Source organism: Cygnus olor, chromosome 1, assembly GCF_009769625.2.
Source record: "Cygnus olor isolate bCygOlo1 chromosome 1, bCygOlo1.pri.v2, whole genome shotgun sequence".
Taxonomy (NCBI): Eukaryota; Metazoa; Chordata; class Aves; order Anseriformes; family Anatidae; genus Cygnus; species Cygnus olor.
Window position 1 is genome coordinate 22,592,102 of NC_049169.1, and position 17,120 is coordinate 22,609,221.

The following is a 17,120-nucleotide window of genomic DNA, read 5'->3' on the forward strand; positions in this document are numbered from 1 at the left end:
CTGATATTTTAAATGACTTTGAAGGTCTGCAAGACAGTGCATAACATTTTGTATGACACCTATGTACTGAGATTTGAAGGACTGACCGTAGTACAGAAGCAGAGTTTATTTTATTGGTGTTCTAGATAAAACACTGTAAAAAATTGCAGATTAAGTAAAGCTGAACTGTGACTCATTCCCAATAAGCAGAATATTTAATAATTGCAATGCTTGTTTCATTCTAATCTTCTACATCTCTTTCTACAAAACAGCAAAATTTCTGATGCCAGTGTTCTGTGATGTTATCTGTAAAGCCACAGTCTAGGTCTACAGGGGTTATGTGTTGTCAGAAACTTTTTGCAAATGTAGGGATTACAGAAGAACTAAAACATTTGAACATGAAACAGGGAATGAAAGGAAAGGAAGGAAAGGAGGAAAGGAAAGGAAGGAAAGGAAAGGAGCAAAAACGAAAGGAAAGGAAAGGAAAGGAAAGGAAAGGAAAGAAAGGAAAGGAAAGGAAAGGAAAGGAAAGGAGGAAAGAAAGAAAGGAAAGGAAAGGAAGGAAGGGAAGAAAGGGAAGGAAGGAAGAAGGGAAGGGAAGGGAAGGGGAAGGGAAGGAGGGAAGAGGGGAGGGAGGGAGGGGAGGGGAGGGGAGGGGGGGGAGGGGAGGGGAGGGGGAGGGGAGGGAAGGGAAGGAAGGAGGGAAGGGAAGGGAAGGGAAGGAAGGGAAGGAAGGGAAGGGAAGGGAAGGGAAGGGAAGGGAAGGGAAGGAAGGGAGGGAAGGGAAGGAAGGAAGGGAAGGAAGGAAAGGGGAAAGGAAAGTAAGGAAAGGAAAGGAAGGAAAAAAGAAAAGGAAGGAAAAGGAAGGAAAAGGAAGGAAAAGGAAGGAAAAGGAAAGAAAAGGAAAGGAAAGGAAAGGAAAGGAAAGGAAAGGAAAGGAAAGGAAAGGAAGGGAAGGGAAGGGAAAGAAAGGAAGGAAAGGAAAGGAAAGGAAAGGAACAACTCTAGGAATTAAAGCAGGCACAAAATCTCATTTTGGGGAATTTTATGGTAAAGATGACATGCTAATAGTAATGACAACTGTCATTAATATCCTCCCTGTTGAGAAGGTGGTGTTGCTGTGGACATTGTCTTCTGTTTTGCCCTCTTAGGTTCTATCTAAATTGGTTATGATACATTGCCAAGACACCACACACACACATATAACAGTGCAGACAGTAAAGTCCTAGCACTCAGGTCTATACCTTAGTATGGTTTTATTTACTGCTGTAGACATAGTGGTGTTGTATTTATATTTGTTTCCTAGACTAGAGATCACCTATTCCTCTTTTTATTTGATACAGTCAAATGATAACTGATACCCTCTGTACCACAAAGGAATCATGTCTTCTTAGAAAATTAGATGAAGAAATATACAGAGTTGGACAACCATTATTGGCCCAATGAGAAGTTGTTCCCAAATTGCAGAACAGATTATCCAAGCTTGGTGAAGTGAATATCATCAACTTCCCAGTATCTGAATTCCAGGCATTTTCTGTGTTTAGGATAGAGCTACCACTATGGTAAATCAGATATTGAAAAGTCACTGGAAATTGTTTGGAAGAGCTAAGGTTAATTTTAGGCATGTGGTGAAAAAGCACTTTGGAGGGGAACATATGCAATGCAAGATTTGCAACATGCAGATGTTGAACATATCGTTTCCAATGAGTGGTTGACAGATCCTTTGTACCTTTAAATAATAAATAAAATGCCAAAAAAAAAAAACAAAAAAAAACTAGTAAAGTCATTTCCATCTTTACATAAAATACTTTATGGGTAGAAAGAGAATCCTGATAGATATTGCTGGAAAGGTCAACATTGGACTTAAATTGGAAAAACTGAACAGTGATACCATTACCATAATCAGTTTTTGAAATGCAGGTATATTTATGTTCCACTGAGGCCACAAGCTTTCATAGCTCCTCTAACATCTTATGAAAGTTCATATTTTTAAAGATGACAAGCATTCACTTTGAAATCAGTCATTAGATCTTTTCTTTCTCTTAAAATTTCTGAAAACAACTGAAATGTACAAATAAAAATAAAGAGGATTTGTTTTCTCAGTTTTTTTTTCTGCAAGGTACAGAATCACAGTCTATGTTTACTGCTTGAGATAATACCCTAATGAATGTGTTACTTTTATGCTTGTGAAGAGGCTTTGACTTTCTTTTGCAGCCTCATTTTAATTGATATTTTGGTAAGGAATATTTTAAAAAAAGTTAAAAAATATATATGTTAAGTAGTTTTCCATGTTTTCTAACTAAGCAAATGTTTGAATAAGACTCACTGCATGAAGTTTGTCCTATACCTGGAAAATAATCTTGTTATGTCAATGTGAGCAAAACATGATGACTGACTTGTACCTACAATGTTTTTTCCTCAAGAAAATAAGAATTTTCCTTCCCACAGGTCCAGACGGGAAAATATGTCGGACAGTGAAAAGAATAAAAATATGTAGGTGTAGCTTATGGGGATGCAGGTTCTGCAGAGAAGTATGAATCCTTTTGTTAGTTATTGGCTGCTTGCCAACATTGTTACCTCCCTGTTGGAGTGTTTCCAGGCTTCTAATGTATCTGCCTGCAGTGAGCCTTTTCCATGTTGATTCTTGGTGTGGAATAATTCCATAGTGTTTCTTTCTGGTTTGTGAACACAACTGTGAAACTGTAAGTGTCGTCATCCAATCAACTCTTTAGTAAGCAGCAACACATGCAAAAGCAATTCTAGTGTTATGGCATGCTCACTTTAATAAAGAGACTTTTTTTTTTTTTTCCTAAGCACTCTAAATTCTGCAGTGAAGGAAAACTGGCTACCAATTCTTGTGTTTTGCCGAGACTGCAAATACCTTTGCTCTCTCCACTACAAACTGACAGACGTTTTTGCTGTCTTTCCCAGTTTGTGGCATGCATTCAGATAGATGGCATATATTGTTATTGTTATTGTATCATTTATCTCTGGCTATGAATGATCTAGTGGATGATTCCAACAGCTGGGAGTTGAGGCAGAGTGGTGGGAGAGACTGATAGCTAAAATCCCTTACGGGAAATAATGCTTGGTACAATTCTGGCCTTGAAAAATGAAACTGGCTGAAGTAGATGAGAAGATTCATAGACGAGACATGAAGTATTTGATAACAAGGATAAGGGAAAAATGAAATAGTATTCCATCTTCTTCTCTGTTACTGTCAGTGTAGGACACATTCAAGAACGCCTATCTGGATATATCTGTCTCAGCAGTGTTGTTCAATACTGAGGCCTGTTTCTTTTAACCTGTCTTCTAAAGGGCAAATTGCATAGTTAGCCAGTGAGGACATTAGACCAGCTGCATCTTTTAAACACCCACTTCTTTTTGGAGTGCAAGAAGCTGATTTGGATCTACATTAGGCACACAGCTTGCGGTATACCAAGCCTCCCTCTGTAGCTGAGCACTCACTCAGTACTGTAGTTCATCTGTTGTGTTATAACTACTAGCAGTCAGAGAACTTCCACCAAAGTGGAAAACTAAGATTCAGTTCACTCAAGAAATCACAGTAACCATATCTCCCACATCTCTAAGGTATACTGTTAAAATCAGATTAGGGAACGGGTCTGGCGAAAGGTACCCTCTATTTGACCTACTAAAACTGAGTAGAAAGGAAAAATATGTAGATTAAGAAAAACGGGAAGTCTAAAGGAAGCTAGAATGTAATTTTATGTGTGAAAATAGGGGAGGACTCAAACCAAGGAAGCAAACTGGACAAAAAATGTGACATTACCAATTTTTGATCTCTAATTAAAGTGGTTGAGCTCATTTCATGCTATGTGCATGACATTGCCTTTGCAAGCACCAAGTGGATGGGACCCTACTGGGAACCTGGGTGATATTTCAATTCTAAGTAGTTAGACCTAGCTGAGAGGTAGTCACTCAGCTACCTGAATTGGGACACTTTGCTGCACACACCAGATTTGATGCATAAACATTTTTCAAGGTACCAAGGAGGCAATTCAGTTTCAAGTACTTCTAAATAAAGGAAGTAATTTTGAAATGTATATATTTTTTTATATTCTTTTTGACTACCCCAGTGTTTCCTATGTTATGTTTTAAGTTTCAATAGACAGAAGGAGATAGTTAGTCCTAGAAGACATGTTAGAAGGTAGAAAATCCCTAGATATCCACACAACTATTATCTATTTTAGCTGCCTGAGGCCATCAAAGGCTGTGTCACCAAGTGAGTAAGATCCTTCTGATGGGGAAAATGTGAAGGTCATTTATGAGATAGGAGTGGGGACAGAGGGTCTGGATCATTTATATGAGATGCTTTGTCAGTTATGAGGGGGGAAAACAGTACATAAGCCCTGGATCAGTTCAGTTCAGGTAGGGTGGTGGATGGAAACAGAAAGGTATTTAGGCCTCAAGTTTTTCCCATAGTGTAAGGGGAAGCAAGATTTTTTTTTTTTTTTTTGTGTGTGTGTGTGTGTGTGCTGCAGTGATTTTACTTTTCTGTCTTATGTGTTCTGACTGTCAGGAACAAGGAGAACAGATATAGCAGCCTTAGTTATATCTGTGAAAAGCTTTATTGGACAAAAAGATTGTAGTTCAGAAGGGATTTTAGTTTGAGGAGTGCTGAAATTCATTTCTATGTAACCATGAATCTGAATTGTTGTGAGAAAGGGACCTTTATTCTCCTGTAACTTGGAGTTAACTACCACTGTGAGACTTCTGAAAAAAAAAAAATCAGAATTCATTTTTTTTCTACTTTTGTTGCTGCTTGATTTTCAGAGAAGCCAATTCTGTAAAACTCATAGGCAGTTATGCTCCCAAGATAATGAAAAATATCCATAATGCACAAAAATAAAACAGGGTTGTCTTCTCATCAGGGATAAAACGAGTCAGACAAAAGTCAAACCAAGTGTGGGGCATAGTGTTTGCTAGATTTGGGCTGCAGGAAGGGGGATTGCAAAGACAGGAAGGACTAGATACAGGGCATGTTCCTGTCCTGTATGCAGACTATCGTCCTGAAACTGACCATTTAAAAAGAAGTAGAAAGAGTAATTGGGCCCAGACTGTTTAGTAATTAGAGAGATTGACAACTAGTCTCCAGTTGAGTATGCAATTTCACTGGAGTAAAAAGTCAGGTTAATATACATACCACACACAATGTGTAAGTACATGTTCAAAGCCTTCCTTTCAAGGTCTAGAAAGTTTCTTGAAGTCATTCTTTCTCATAAGTTTCATAAATAGTATGTAGTAAGGGCAATCCATGCAAAACGGGGTCCATGAAGCCTAAAATCTCTAAAGATTGTATTCACTATTTGAAATTTTTCTGTCAGAAAATTCCCTACTCGCTCTAGAGTTAATTCTTCAATATGACTAGCAGATGGTTCAAAAATACTGTCACCATTACAAATAAACCTCATTGTATATGAACTGTAATCTGCAACATGAAAGAACCTGTGATTTAGATATTTTTCAAATAGGCCTTTGTGCTGGTCATTTCAACCGAATCCACAGAAACTAAGTTAAACATAACGATATAGCTCATGTAAAATACCTGCACTAAGTGTATTGAAATCCATGGGCTCTCATTATTGTGGTGAATGCGTGGTCAGATTTAGAATTGATTCACCTATAAGGTTTATTTGTATGGAAACCTTCAGGAAGAGATTGTTCCTCTTTGGTATTTGTAAGAGCGTGGCATTGTGGGCCTTCTCAAAAAAGCCTTCTCAAAAAGGACCATACCATGATGCAAAATTTGTTGCTAATATAGCTAGTGCTATTATGTGAATGTATGCTTTTTACCCTATAACATCCAGAGGATCTTTATTTTTTATCCTCTGATACTTATACTGAACCATAAGAGAAAAAGAAAGAACTTATGGGTCAGGTATTAAGTCTTTAGACTTAAAAAAATATTTCAATGTCAGGCACTGTTAGGGGATCCCCGGGTGATGCTCAGCTAGTCACTTAGTAGCCATGGGTTTGATTTTCAAAACTAGTAAGGCTTCAGAAAAACACTTTTTATGCTTAATGGAATTTTCATATGCATTACAGTTTGTTAAAGGCCTTACTTGCATTGATTTCAGATTTGCAAATTCTGTTAGGAAATATGTGCATCTTTAGGAACCAAAATATTTTTACTTTTGGAGACCACTTAATGCAACACTTAACTCTAAAATCCAATGCTGTACCAGTTCAATTAGAGAACAACTTATTTGGTTCAGAGGGAAAAAGATATATCATTGGTGCTGTCTGCATGTGAATGTGCATCTACACAGAGGTCCTTCCATGGAAGTCTGAAAAAAACTGCCTATGAATGTAACCGTGTGAAGTTTTCATTAGAAGTAGTCATGCAAAATGACGGTCAGGATCTGCTTTCAGGCACACAACTGTCAATTTGGAAATTGAAGGGAACACAGCTATTTCACTAATGTGAGAAATGACTCCATAGTATATATTTCCTGATGTATTATCTCGGTGTATTATTGAAAGAAGGGAGATATTCTTCCTATAACATTCCTCAACACGAGGAAATCATGATTGTCTTTTCAGTCTCATGCTGTCCCTGGAACCAGGTTCATCTTTTTATAAATTATGAAGCATTTTCCATCTTTTCTTAAAGAGTAGATGGGTCCTTGCCTCATTTTGTGGGAATCGTGAGCAGTTTTCTGTATAATCGTTCTGATGCTTTGCAAAGTGGTTCACAGTGAGAGTCCACCCTTTGGAAATACATTTGTCACATTTCTCAGCTAATGGTGCTTTAAGTAAGAACACAGTTTGATTGTGATCTCTAGGGAGAAAGTAATGTAAAAACTTTGTAAATGAAAATACATTCAAAGATGTTCAGCTTAATGGTGACTGCACACAAGTTTTTAATATCTGTACTTTTCTCCTAAAGGCAATGTTATTTCCAGCTCAAAGTGGTATTGGCTAGTGCTTAAAATCATGCTTGACAACAAAGTCAGTGTCTGCCAAGACAATGAGCAAGTTTTACTTCAGAATCATTTTTTCAGTATAACAACATTATTACTGAGAGATTTCCTATTTACTTTAGCAAAACAAGCAGAATAATAAATAAAATTGTCTCATAAAATGTCTAATAAAATATATTCCTTTAGGAAAAATAAGTGTTGGATAAAACTAAATTAATATTTCTGGTGTAGTATATGAATACTTAGCCAAATAATAAAAAATAAATAAATAAATAAAAACAACTTCTCTCTGCTGTTCTTATGGAATGATCATTTTAATTTTCTTTTATGGGGCTATGGAAGACCAGAATTGCTTATTTTTGTAGGCGACAATGGACAATAGATCAGAAATGTCAGTATCAGGGATTGAAGTCCATTATTTTTTTTTTCCTGATTCCTCAATTTTCTGATTTCCTAATTAGGACAAATGGTTTTTTTTTTTTTTTATGTGTAAACAGAGCAGCGCTGTGGCTGGAATTCAACGGTAAGGTGGAAATGTTGAAAAACAAACAAAAACAAAAACTTCAATAATATTAAAGCTTCACTAGGGAGAAACTATATTTCCAGGCTTGAAAGTCAAACAATATGTCAAAAATTTCATTAGCTTCTGCATTATACTTGTTGCATGGTTGAACCATGTTGTATACACCACTGAACTGCACGTGGTATATTGTTGTAGAGACTTCTGTCCATTAAAATAATTGATACAAGACTAACCCTATTGTCACCCCTCTTGGCCTGAACTATTCACGTAGCAATTGCTAAAGAATCTTGTCTGTTTTTATGAGAATTAAGTTTAATAAATATTATGTTTTTTCTAGTGAGTACTTTTAAGGTTAAAACAATCAATCAATCAAACAAACAAAAACAGCCACTGAATCATAGAATCATAGAATGGTTTGGTTTGGAAGGAACCTAAAGATCACCAAGTTCCAACCCCACCCCTCCACCATGGGCAGGGACATCTCCCACTAGACCAGGTTGCTCAAAGCCCCATCCAGCCTGGCCTTGAATATTTCCAGGGATGGGGCATCCACAGCTTCTCCAGGCAACCTGTGCCTGTGCCTCACCACCTTCTGAGTATAGAATTTCTTCTGTTGTCCAATCTAAATCTACTTTCTTTTAGTTTGAAGCCATTATTCCTTGTCCTATCACTACAATCCCTGGTAAAGACCCTCTCTCCAGCTTTCTTGTAGGCCCCCCTTAGGTACTAGAACACTGCTACAGAGTCTCCCTGGAGCCTTCTCTTCTCCAGGCTGAACAATCCCAACTCCTTCAGCCTGTCTTCGTAGGACTGGTGCTCCAGCCCCTTGATCATCTTTGCAGCCCTTCTCTGGAAGGGCTTTAATAGGTCCATGTCCTTCTTATATTGGGGCCCCAGAGCTGAATGCAGTACTCTTTGTGAGGTCTCCCGAGAGCAGAACATAGGGGAAGAATCACCTCCCTTGACCTGCTGGCTGTGCTTCTTTTGATGCAGTCCAGGATATAGTTGGCTTTCTGGGCTTCAGGCTCACATTGCTGACTCACGTTGAGCTTCTCATCAACCACCATCCCCAGGTCCTTCTCCACGAGACTGCTCTCAATGCACTCATCATCCAGACGGTATTTGTGCTTGGGATTGCTGCGATCCAGGTGCAGGACCTTGCACTTGGCCATGTTGAACTTCATGAGGTTTGCACAGGCCCAGCTCTCAAGCCATACTTGACACTAATTGAAGGCAATCAAAGTCAAGTGTCTTTCTGATGTATGTATAAAAAAAAGAAGAATGTTATTGTTTCCGTTTTTTGGCTAGTATTCTAAAGATAATTACTTAATTTGCCTTCATATGTTAAACCAATATAACAATGATTTTTATGTTGTTTCTTTCCTTCCCCAGATGTACATCCAGACAACGACACTTACTGTCTCCATGAGCTTAAGTGCTTCTGTGTCTCTGGGCATGCTCTACATGCCCAAGGTTTATATTATCATTTTTCATCCAGAGCAGATGTTCAAAAACGGAAGAGGAGCTTCAAGGCTGTAGTGACAGCTGCCACAATGCAAAGCAAACTGACCCAAAAAGGAAATGACAGACCAAATGGAGAGGTCAAAACCGAACTATGCGAAAGTCTTGAAACCAACAGTAAGTCATCTGTAGACTTTCCCATGGTCAAGAGTGGCAGCACTTCCTAATAGATGTACGTTTACAAGAATGCACTTTCTTTTAATAATTAACTTTATTCTTTTAATTGCTTGTTATGCATGAATCCAGAGATGTGTTGGAATTAATGTACTGCTGAATGCAGGAATGCCTAGAGTTGCTTCATACAAATTGATTTTCATAGATAATAAGAGGCTAGGTAAAAAAAAGAAATTTAAAAAAAAAAAAAAAAAAGCAAATTTTGGAAAGCCACATCTTTTTTAAAAAATAATAATCTGTTTTAGATAAAGCTAATTTGCTGTGTTGTCCATTGATGTGACAGTTGTCACAGTATGTCAGCAGTATGTCCTGGCAATACATAAGGTGTATTAATAGTCATCATTATATATTCAAAACTCAAAAGTTCATTGAAAAAATATAGGAAAGTTAACATTGTTTTTATTTTGCAGTTAGATATAGGAGTGAAAATAATCCTTTTTACCTTTCCACCCTAAGTCAATATTTATTGTTAACTTGTTCATTTATCACAACTCATGATCACTAACACTTCGCAGAATAACACTTCCCATCAAAGCATTTCATAGAATAACAGGATGGTTTGTGTTGGAAAGGACCCTTAAAGATCATCTAATTCCACCCCACTGCCATGGACAGGGACATCTTCCACTAGACCAGGTTGCTCAAAGCCCCATCCAACCTGGCCTTGAACACTTCCAGGGATGGGACATCACAGCTTCTCCGAGCAGCCTGTGCCTGTGCCTCACCACCCTAATAGTAAAGAATTTCTTCCTGCTGTCTAAACTAAATCTACCTTCATTTAATTTAAAGCCATTATTCCTTGTCCTATCACTACACTCCTTCCAGCTTTCTTGTAGATCCCCCTTAAGTACTAGAAGACTGCTATAAGGTCTTCCTGGAGCCTTCTTTTCTCCAGGCTGAACAATCCCAACTCCCTCAGCCTGTCTTCATAGGAGAGGTGCTCCAGACCCTTTACAATTTTTGTGGTCCTCCTCTGGACTCATTCTAATACTTCAGCTGTTGTGATATTACTCATCTTGGTACAAAAATATGGTAATTCCTATACAGCTTAATCATTACATGTTCTGATTTTCCATGGGTTATTAGTGGGAAGAAGTTCTTTCCTGTGTCACGAAAGCTCTTGAATTTGCCACATCTCTAAATTACACATCTCTGTTCGGAACAGAACAGAGGTTATAGCTTCAATTGCGCTACATGACATGGCTAATAGACTGGACTTAATAATAAATACTTACAAGCAAATATTAATAGAACCAATAACTTTACCCCCCAGAGCTTAGTAGTCATGGAGAATCATTTATCCATTGAGGAGCTAAAGGACACTTGGGGTGGACAGAAGCTGCTACAGTTAAAGACTAATTTTTCAGTCATTTTACTTTTTCACTACTTTCTGATGATGTGGACAGGAGATTGAATAGTACTATTTTTTTTTTTAGACAAGAAAGTGCCAAGTTTGAAGAAAAATGTCATTTCATAAAAATGCAGACCCCCACTGTATTCAACCAGAGCTTGCCGGGTTGAAGACTATATAAGAAATATTCCATAGGTTTACCTTTCTGTAGTTGCTGATGCATGGAGGATACTGAGTGCAAACTAATTGTCTTGCTGAACTCACGGGCCTTCAAAATGTTTATGTCCACCAGACTGAGATATGTTTTTTATACAGCTTCATATTATCATATATAACAAAAGGCAAAAGGAGAAAGGCAATGAATCTCCTTGTGAGTCATGAAACGTCATGGAAATGTGAAGAACTCAATAATTTGTCAAATCTTTAGAAGTCTCCCAAAGAAAATTCAGAAGGGAAAAAGAGGTGTATTTTGCTGAGTTTGCAAAATGATCAACTTCTGAGGAAAGGTCAAAGGAGGAATTCCACACTAGGGTGAGAAGTAGAGTAGGAAATATAGTCTTGGGTGTCTGATGCTTATCTACTGTGTCTAATTAAGAAATGCTGTGTTTGGTATTCTTTAAACTATGACTATGCATAATTCATAGAAACAGCTGCTGCTGGAAGCAGGTCTGTTTCTCCAGTAGTGTGAGGTACACAGGGTAATGCGTATTTACTGGGCTCCGAACGTGATTTTAACAGTAGCACATCAATATAATTTTGAGAGTTCACTAGGAGTATATTCTGACTAGGCTTTGATCCAGGCATCATAATGCTCCAAAGAAAAAAATTCAGACCCAAGTCATTTGCATTGTCTCTGTATAATTGAGCTTTTGGCCTCAAGATGGGTTTCTCTCTTCTCAATGTGTTCTGTACCATTTGGATTTGATCTGCTTCCCTCTTTTCTGCCAAAATAGTTATTATCAAAACTTTTGGAAGTTCCTGTGAATTCTCAGTGCACAACTCAAAATAACTCCTTTTCACTAGTTCAACAGTAACAACTTCTTAACATTGCAAAATGTCTTCTTGTATTGTCTCCATTTGAGGAAGATCTTTTCACTGATAGCATATGAAGCTGATCATGAAAAAGCAAGATATTCTAAGCATTCCAGAAGTGGGTAGTGATTCCCTTTCCTAAGCACACATGCTGGTAGAGATAATGATGCTCATAACTAGGTGAGAAATAAGATGAGGCAGTCAGTTAACTCCTTTGGCTTCCCATCCAGAGACAGCTCTGCTTTCTCTTGTTCATCCTCTTTCACGTAAACAACCTCCATTCCATGTTGTCCCCCACATGAATATAGTCACCTTTTTTGTAGAAATACATTCATATTTAGTGGAAAACAAGTTGTATTGGGGAAACAGAATGAAGAAAAAAATATCCAAATGCAATTACAGAAGACATAACAATGACAAGTACTTTAAATTCATATAGGTCAGCTCCCAGTAATCATTCTAAAATGCTTTAGATCCTCTTTTATTCTTTTTCTCTTCGTCTCATGCCAACAACAGTGTAGTAACTGGAGCTAGAAAAGAGTGTTCATTCCCAGAAATATTTTGAGCCAAGTTTGTTACTTTTTCTGGCCATCTGAGCTTGCCAAAATGTGGTTCATGTTATTACTATGAAATGCTAACAGTCTTAAAGAGCAGGACACCAGCTGCTGAAGCTTTCAGATTCCCACACAGGAACTGTAGGTTTATTACAGTGAACTGTAAAGACACTTGCAATATTTAACAAGTGAAAAAAGTGTTTGGAGATAAAATTTAACAGATTTTGAACTAGTAGCTACAATAGCTTCCTCTGTTATCATTTTTTTAGTAGCGACAGTACTCAGAACTCAGTAGGATAATTTTTGTTTCTTGATCAATCCCAAATTAGTTTTGTCAAAAATGTTCAAGTTTCAGACATACAATCAAGTTATGGCAAATTAACAAGTTAGTCTAAATCAACTGAGGTGAGGTAACAACTTTTTTTGTGTGTGTGTGTTTTGTGAGCTTCTTGCAAATGTCCTTAAATAATTCAGCTTACTGAGTTGTGATAAATCCGATTATATTGTATCACTGTAGGCTAAGAACATACACATGAAAAGTTATCATGAATTCAGCTGATATGGGATAATATGTTAAACTAGCTTAACCTGATCATTTATCTAAGCCTATTTTCAGAGTGAGGGAAAAAACAAGCCCTCCTCCTGCCATCCTTTTTTTCACAAATGTGCAGAGTTTGCAGATGTCCATTTATTTGTTATTTCTTAGCTGGGAATAAAATCCTTTTATGCTCTCAGGAACTTGGTGCCATTTCAGCAGTCCTATATTATTCTCAGAAGGAACTTAAAGAGCCAAAGGAAAAAAACAGAATCTTCTCAGAAATCCAGCTGTGGGAGCATTGGAGAGTTCAGATGGGAGCAGTACAACCCATCTGAAAGATCTGAAAGATGTAAATGAGGCTATATTTGTTTCAAGTGTCCCAATACACACAAATAAAGCTATTTCATCTTGGTGCTGGACTACTGCGATTGATCAGCAGACTTATGTGAAAGAATTGCTTAGTGTTCCAAAAGTGGTCCATTCAAGAAATAGCTCTTCCAGACACAAAGTTCTTCTGGACATGGTTCCAGACAGAAAGTACTCCAGTACACTGGAGCTACCTGTGCAAGTGGGAGTAAGAAATATTCAATTTTGCAGCTTCCTTTCAATTAGTCATTCCTGTATATAAATTCTTAGGAAAAAAAAAAAAAAAAAAAAAAAAAGTAGTGACAGATGAATTACAATGGTCTGGTTCTGTTTTGTCTTACAAAATGAATGCAATATTAGAATCAAATTTATCTGAAACACAAAGAAAATATGAAGCAAGTAGTAAGCATAATTATTTACATTGCAAAATAGTATTTTGCAGCAATTTTAGTGAAAAGAGGTGCAGGAGAGGGAAACTGTCATTTCTTGGTTTCTACACTCTGTTCTTCCCAAATCATCAGGTTGTCAGGATGGATTTAGAAGACAGAATGAAGAACCTATCTAAAAAAAAATAAATAAAAAAGAAGAAGAAAAAGGAAAGGAAGGAAAGAAGATATGGGAATAGAATTAAGATCTTTGAATCTATAGATCAGGCAATTTTTAACTTTCATTCTGCCAGCTGCAGTCTTCACTGTCATAAGCAGAACATGTCTTTAGCAGATGGAACATAAAACATACTTGGGAAGCCAAATTGCTCTCTATGCAGTGTGACAAAGACCTTATTACAGAGACAAAAAAAAAAAAAGACTAAGTCCCCAGTAGTCTTGTTTGCCTTGTACCCAACTGGTTTGCAATCAGGGCCCCCTGTGAGACCTGATATCATCACTTCCCTCTTCCCAACACTATATTCCCGCCACTATATTAGTTACAGACTTGGGTCACATTTTTTATGACAAAGGATTAGAAGCTGACACAAATTTCCATGTCAAATTCACAGTTGATAACTTTTTAAAATTGTAAAGATGTTTAACTTTCTCAATTTATTGCTTCATTTTGAATGAGGATTTCGGCTTTAACCAAAGGTGAATCTGGTCAGATGACAATCAACATTAGGGTACCGTGATAGCATGCCAGTTTTAAAACACAGCTTAGGCTCTTGTAAGCATTTCTGCTGGCTCATGTATACAGAGATGTTCTGTGCCTGAAGACTTTCCAGAGAACACGTGCCATCAGCATTAGTTACCCTGTGTCAGTTGCTTGGAGAGATGTTTCTCACATTAGGCTTTTTTCCTTTCAAGGAACATATAATCCCCTTCGAGATGGACAGCACACCAGCTGCAAAGTTGTCTTCAACCAGTAGAAGAGAGGGAAAAAATATATATCTTAAATAAATAATAATTAAAAAAATTCAATGTAGAATCAGCTAAAATAATACCAGACAAGTAGTACATTGAAAGTACTTGTTACAGGTATGCTAAAATCAATAGCAAAATACGGATAGCTACTAAAAACACTGACCAAGATATTCTAGAATAATAACCAAGAGATAACCAAGATATTCTAGAAAAAGTTTCTATTGTCTTTGCCAGGAACTTCCTTTTCCACTTCTCATTGTTTTTCTTCTCTTTTGACCTTTGCTTCTCCAAGTCATAAACAAAAGTTACCACCAAGAACACAGAACTTGAGATCCAAATTACCCACTGCTTATGTTTGACTGAACTTTCTTACATTATTCCACGAGCAATTGGAAATATAGTGGAATACTCTCTGAGTTCAAATACTAAATGTGTTCTTTACCTCTTGCTTCTCAAAAAACTGAACTTTGTTTGTTGTTGTTGTGTGTTTGTTTGTTTACAGCCTCCTCTACCAAGACAACTTATGTCAGTTACAGCAATCAGGCAAACTAAGCAGGGATGAAATTCACTGGAAGAACTCCAGGATGGGATCTGGCAAAGAAAGACTTTACCATCACCAGAATGCAGTCTTGGAATTATCAGTAGTCTACATTCAAATCAATAGTCAGTCTCCTAAAAGACAAGGATTAAACAAGAGGCAAAAGGCAAAAAGTGACAGGGGAAGGAAAAGTCCAGTTTTATAACATAGAGACAGTGTCAAACCTCTGAACTGTTCACTCACAAAAGGGAGTAAATCACAAAAGGAAAACAAATGTTAGCTTATGAAAAAAAAATGCTGTTGAATAAATCATGTCTGATGTTATATTTGTAAGTACTTTTTTGTGATTGTGACAATTTCCTTTCCTGTCCTACATTGTTCAACTCGTGAAAGAAGATGAGTTTGTTTCTTGTGATGGCTGACTGATTTAAGTCCTGGGTTATGCTAAAATAAATGCAATGGTCAACGCATGCTAATTTTTATACAAAGTAATTTATTTCTAATAATAAAGGAATGTTTTGCAAATGTTGAGACTTGTTTTGTTGCAGTTTTAAGGAAAAAAAAGTCCTTACACTGTTGTCTATTGTTTGTTTAGAATGTGCAGTAAAGGTGGGTGTACAAATAAAATAATAATCATGGCATCAGAAGAATGAAGTGTAAACTCTAAGCATGTGTGTGTGTGTATGTATGTGTGCACGTGTGCGTGTATGTACGTGCATGCCTGCATGTGTGTATGTGTGTATGCCCTGCAGTGTGTGAATTTATTTGTTAAATTTTTGTGACTATATTTTCTAGTGGAAGGATTTTTTCCCCCTTCTCACCCTCAAAGTGAGGGCATGAAGTTTTATATGTTTGTAAAGTGAAGGAGTCCTGATGGTTATTATTTTCTATGATTGTATTACATTTTGAACCTTAACTAATAATTCTGATCCTTTTCATTTCTGGAACTTACAGTTTGTAAGACTGTATGAAAGCTAGACTGGATTAAGCTGAAAGTCTATTCAGCCTAGTATCCTGTCTCTGACAGGGGAATGTAGCAGATGCTTATCTCAATAAAGGTGACTTTGAAATAACAGGAGAGAAATCAATGGAAAATTTTGGAAAGCAGTAACCAGTGGATATATGTGCTGTTGCCTTACTAACACTTAAAAATCAAAGAAACAGATGTCTATCAAAAATTTTCACATCTTCTAACTTACTGTGTCAAAAGATTCTGTGTGCATTAGACTCGATTACCCAAAGAGAGAGAGAAAGTCATATAGATGTCTATCATGTTACTAAGGCCTTCCAAAGAAGTTTAAAAGAGACAGCTAGGGACTTTCAACTATTACTGTACCTGTGATGTTCTTTAAGATTTTTTCACTCCACACAGTACTTATCATTCATCAAGCCAATGGGTCTTCATAATCAGTTGGCTCTTTCTCCTGAGTTAGCCTGGATGGCTTCTTATGCTTATTTCCGTCATAGGAGCTGTGGTTTTGAAATATATCTTAAAATAGCTGTCCAGAAACTGAATTACATAGTTTAATTAATGAACATTGAACTGAAACTGATATTCTTTCTGTTAAAGTGTCAACATTTAAATGTCAGTGCAGCCAGCAAACTACATCTCAATGAATTTCCCTTTTCAAAATACTTCGACAAAGCATAGTTACTTTTTCCCAGCATTCAAATTAAATTATTGACTGGTGAATGCCTTGGCATAATGTGGTATAGTATGGTATAGTGTGCTTGGTATGTGTGGTATAGTGCATGAAAAATTCTTTTTCCTTGCCTTTCCACAAACACATCAGTCTCAAACCTGTGAACTAACATATGCTTGGTTTTAAGCATATGAGTAAAAAAGCTAATGTACTGAAAATTATTTATATGTTCTAAATTAAACAAAACTAAAAACAAACAAACAAACATACAAAAACAAAAAACATCAAAACCCTATTTGTTCTGTTTGGTTAGCTAATATTGAACCAAATTGAAATGTTTTGTGTAAATGAATTGACTAGATCAATGCTTTAACCACACAGATTCCCATGTCTAGCAGGAGTTTCCTAAAATGGAGAAAGAATATATATATTATTTATTAATAAAATATATATAATATATAATATATATATATATAAAATATATATCAAATTTAATAAATATATATTATCTGAAAGCTAGTGTTATGGCACAGTTCCTTTTAAAAGAAACCTTTGAAAAGTTTAATTTTTAATCCACAACAAGTTTCAAATATTTTGTCTGT

The 17,120-nt window shown here is 36.7% G+C and overlaps 1 protein-coding gene across 1 annotated transcript in view; it reads left to right on the forward strand.

The window, feature by feature from the left end:
* The window catches only part of GRM8 (glutamate metabotropic receptor 8), a 343,619-nt gene extending 328,100 nt beyond the window's left edge, over nucleotides 1–15,519 (forward strand). Inside the window, 3 exon segments of the mRNA XM_040549625.1 lie at nucleotides 8,839–8,947; nucleotides 8,950–9,084; nucleotides 14,840–15,519. Of these exon segments, the coding sequence (XP_040405559.1) occupies nucleotides 8,839–8,947; nucleotides 8,950–9,084; nucleotides 14,840–14,889 (294 nt within the window). The 3' untranslated portion in view covers nucleotides 14,890–15,519.
* The last annotated feature ends 1,601 nt before the right edge of the window (nucleotides 15,520–17,120 follow it).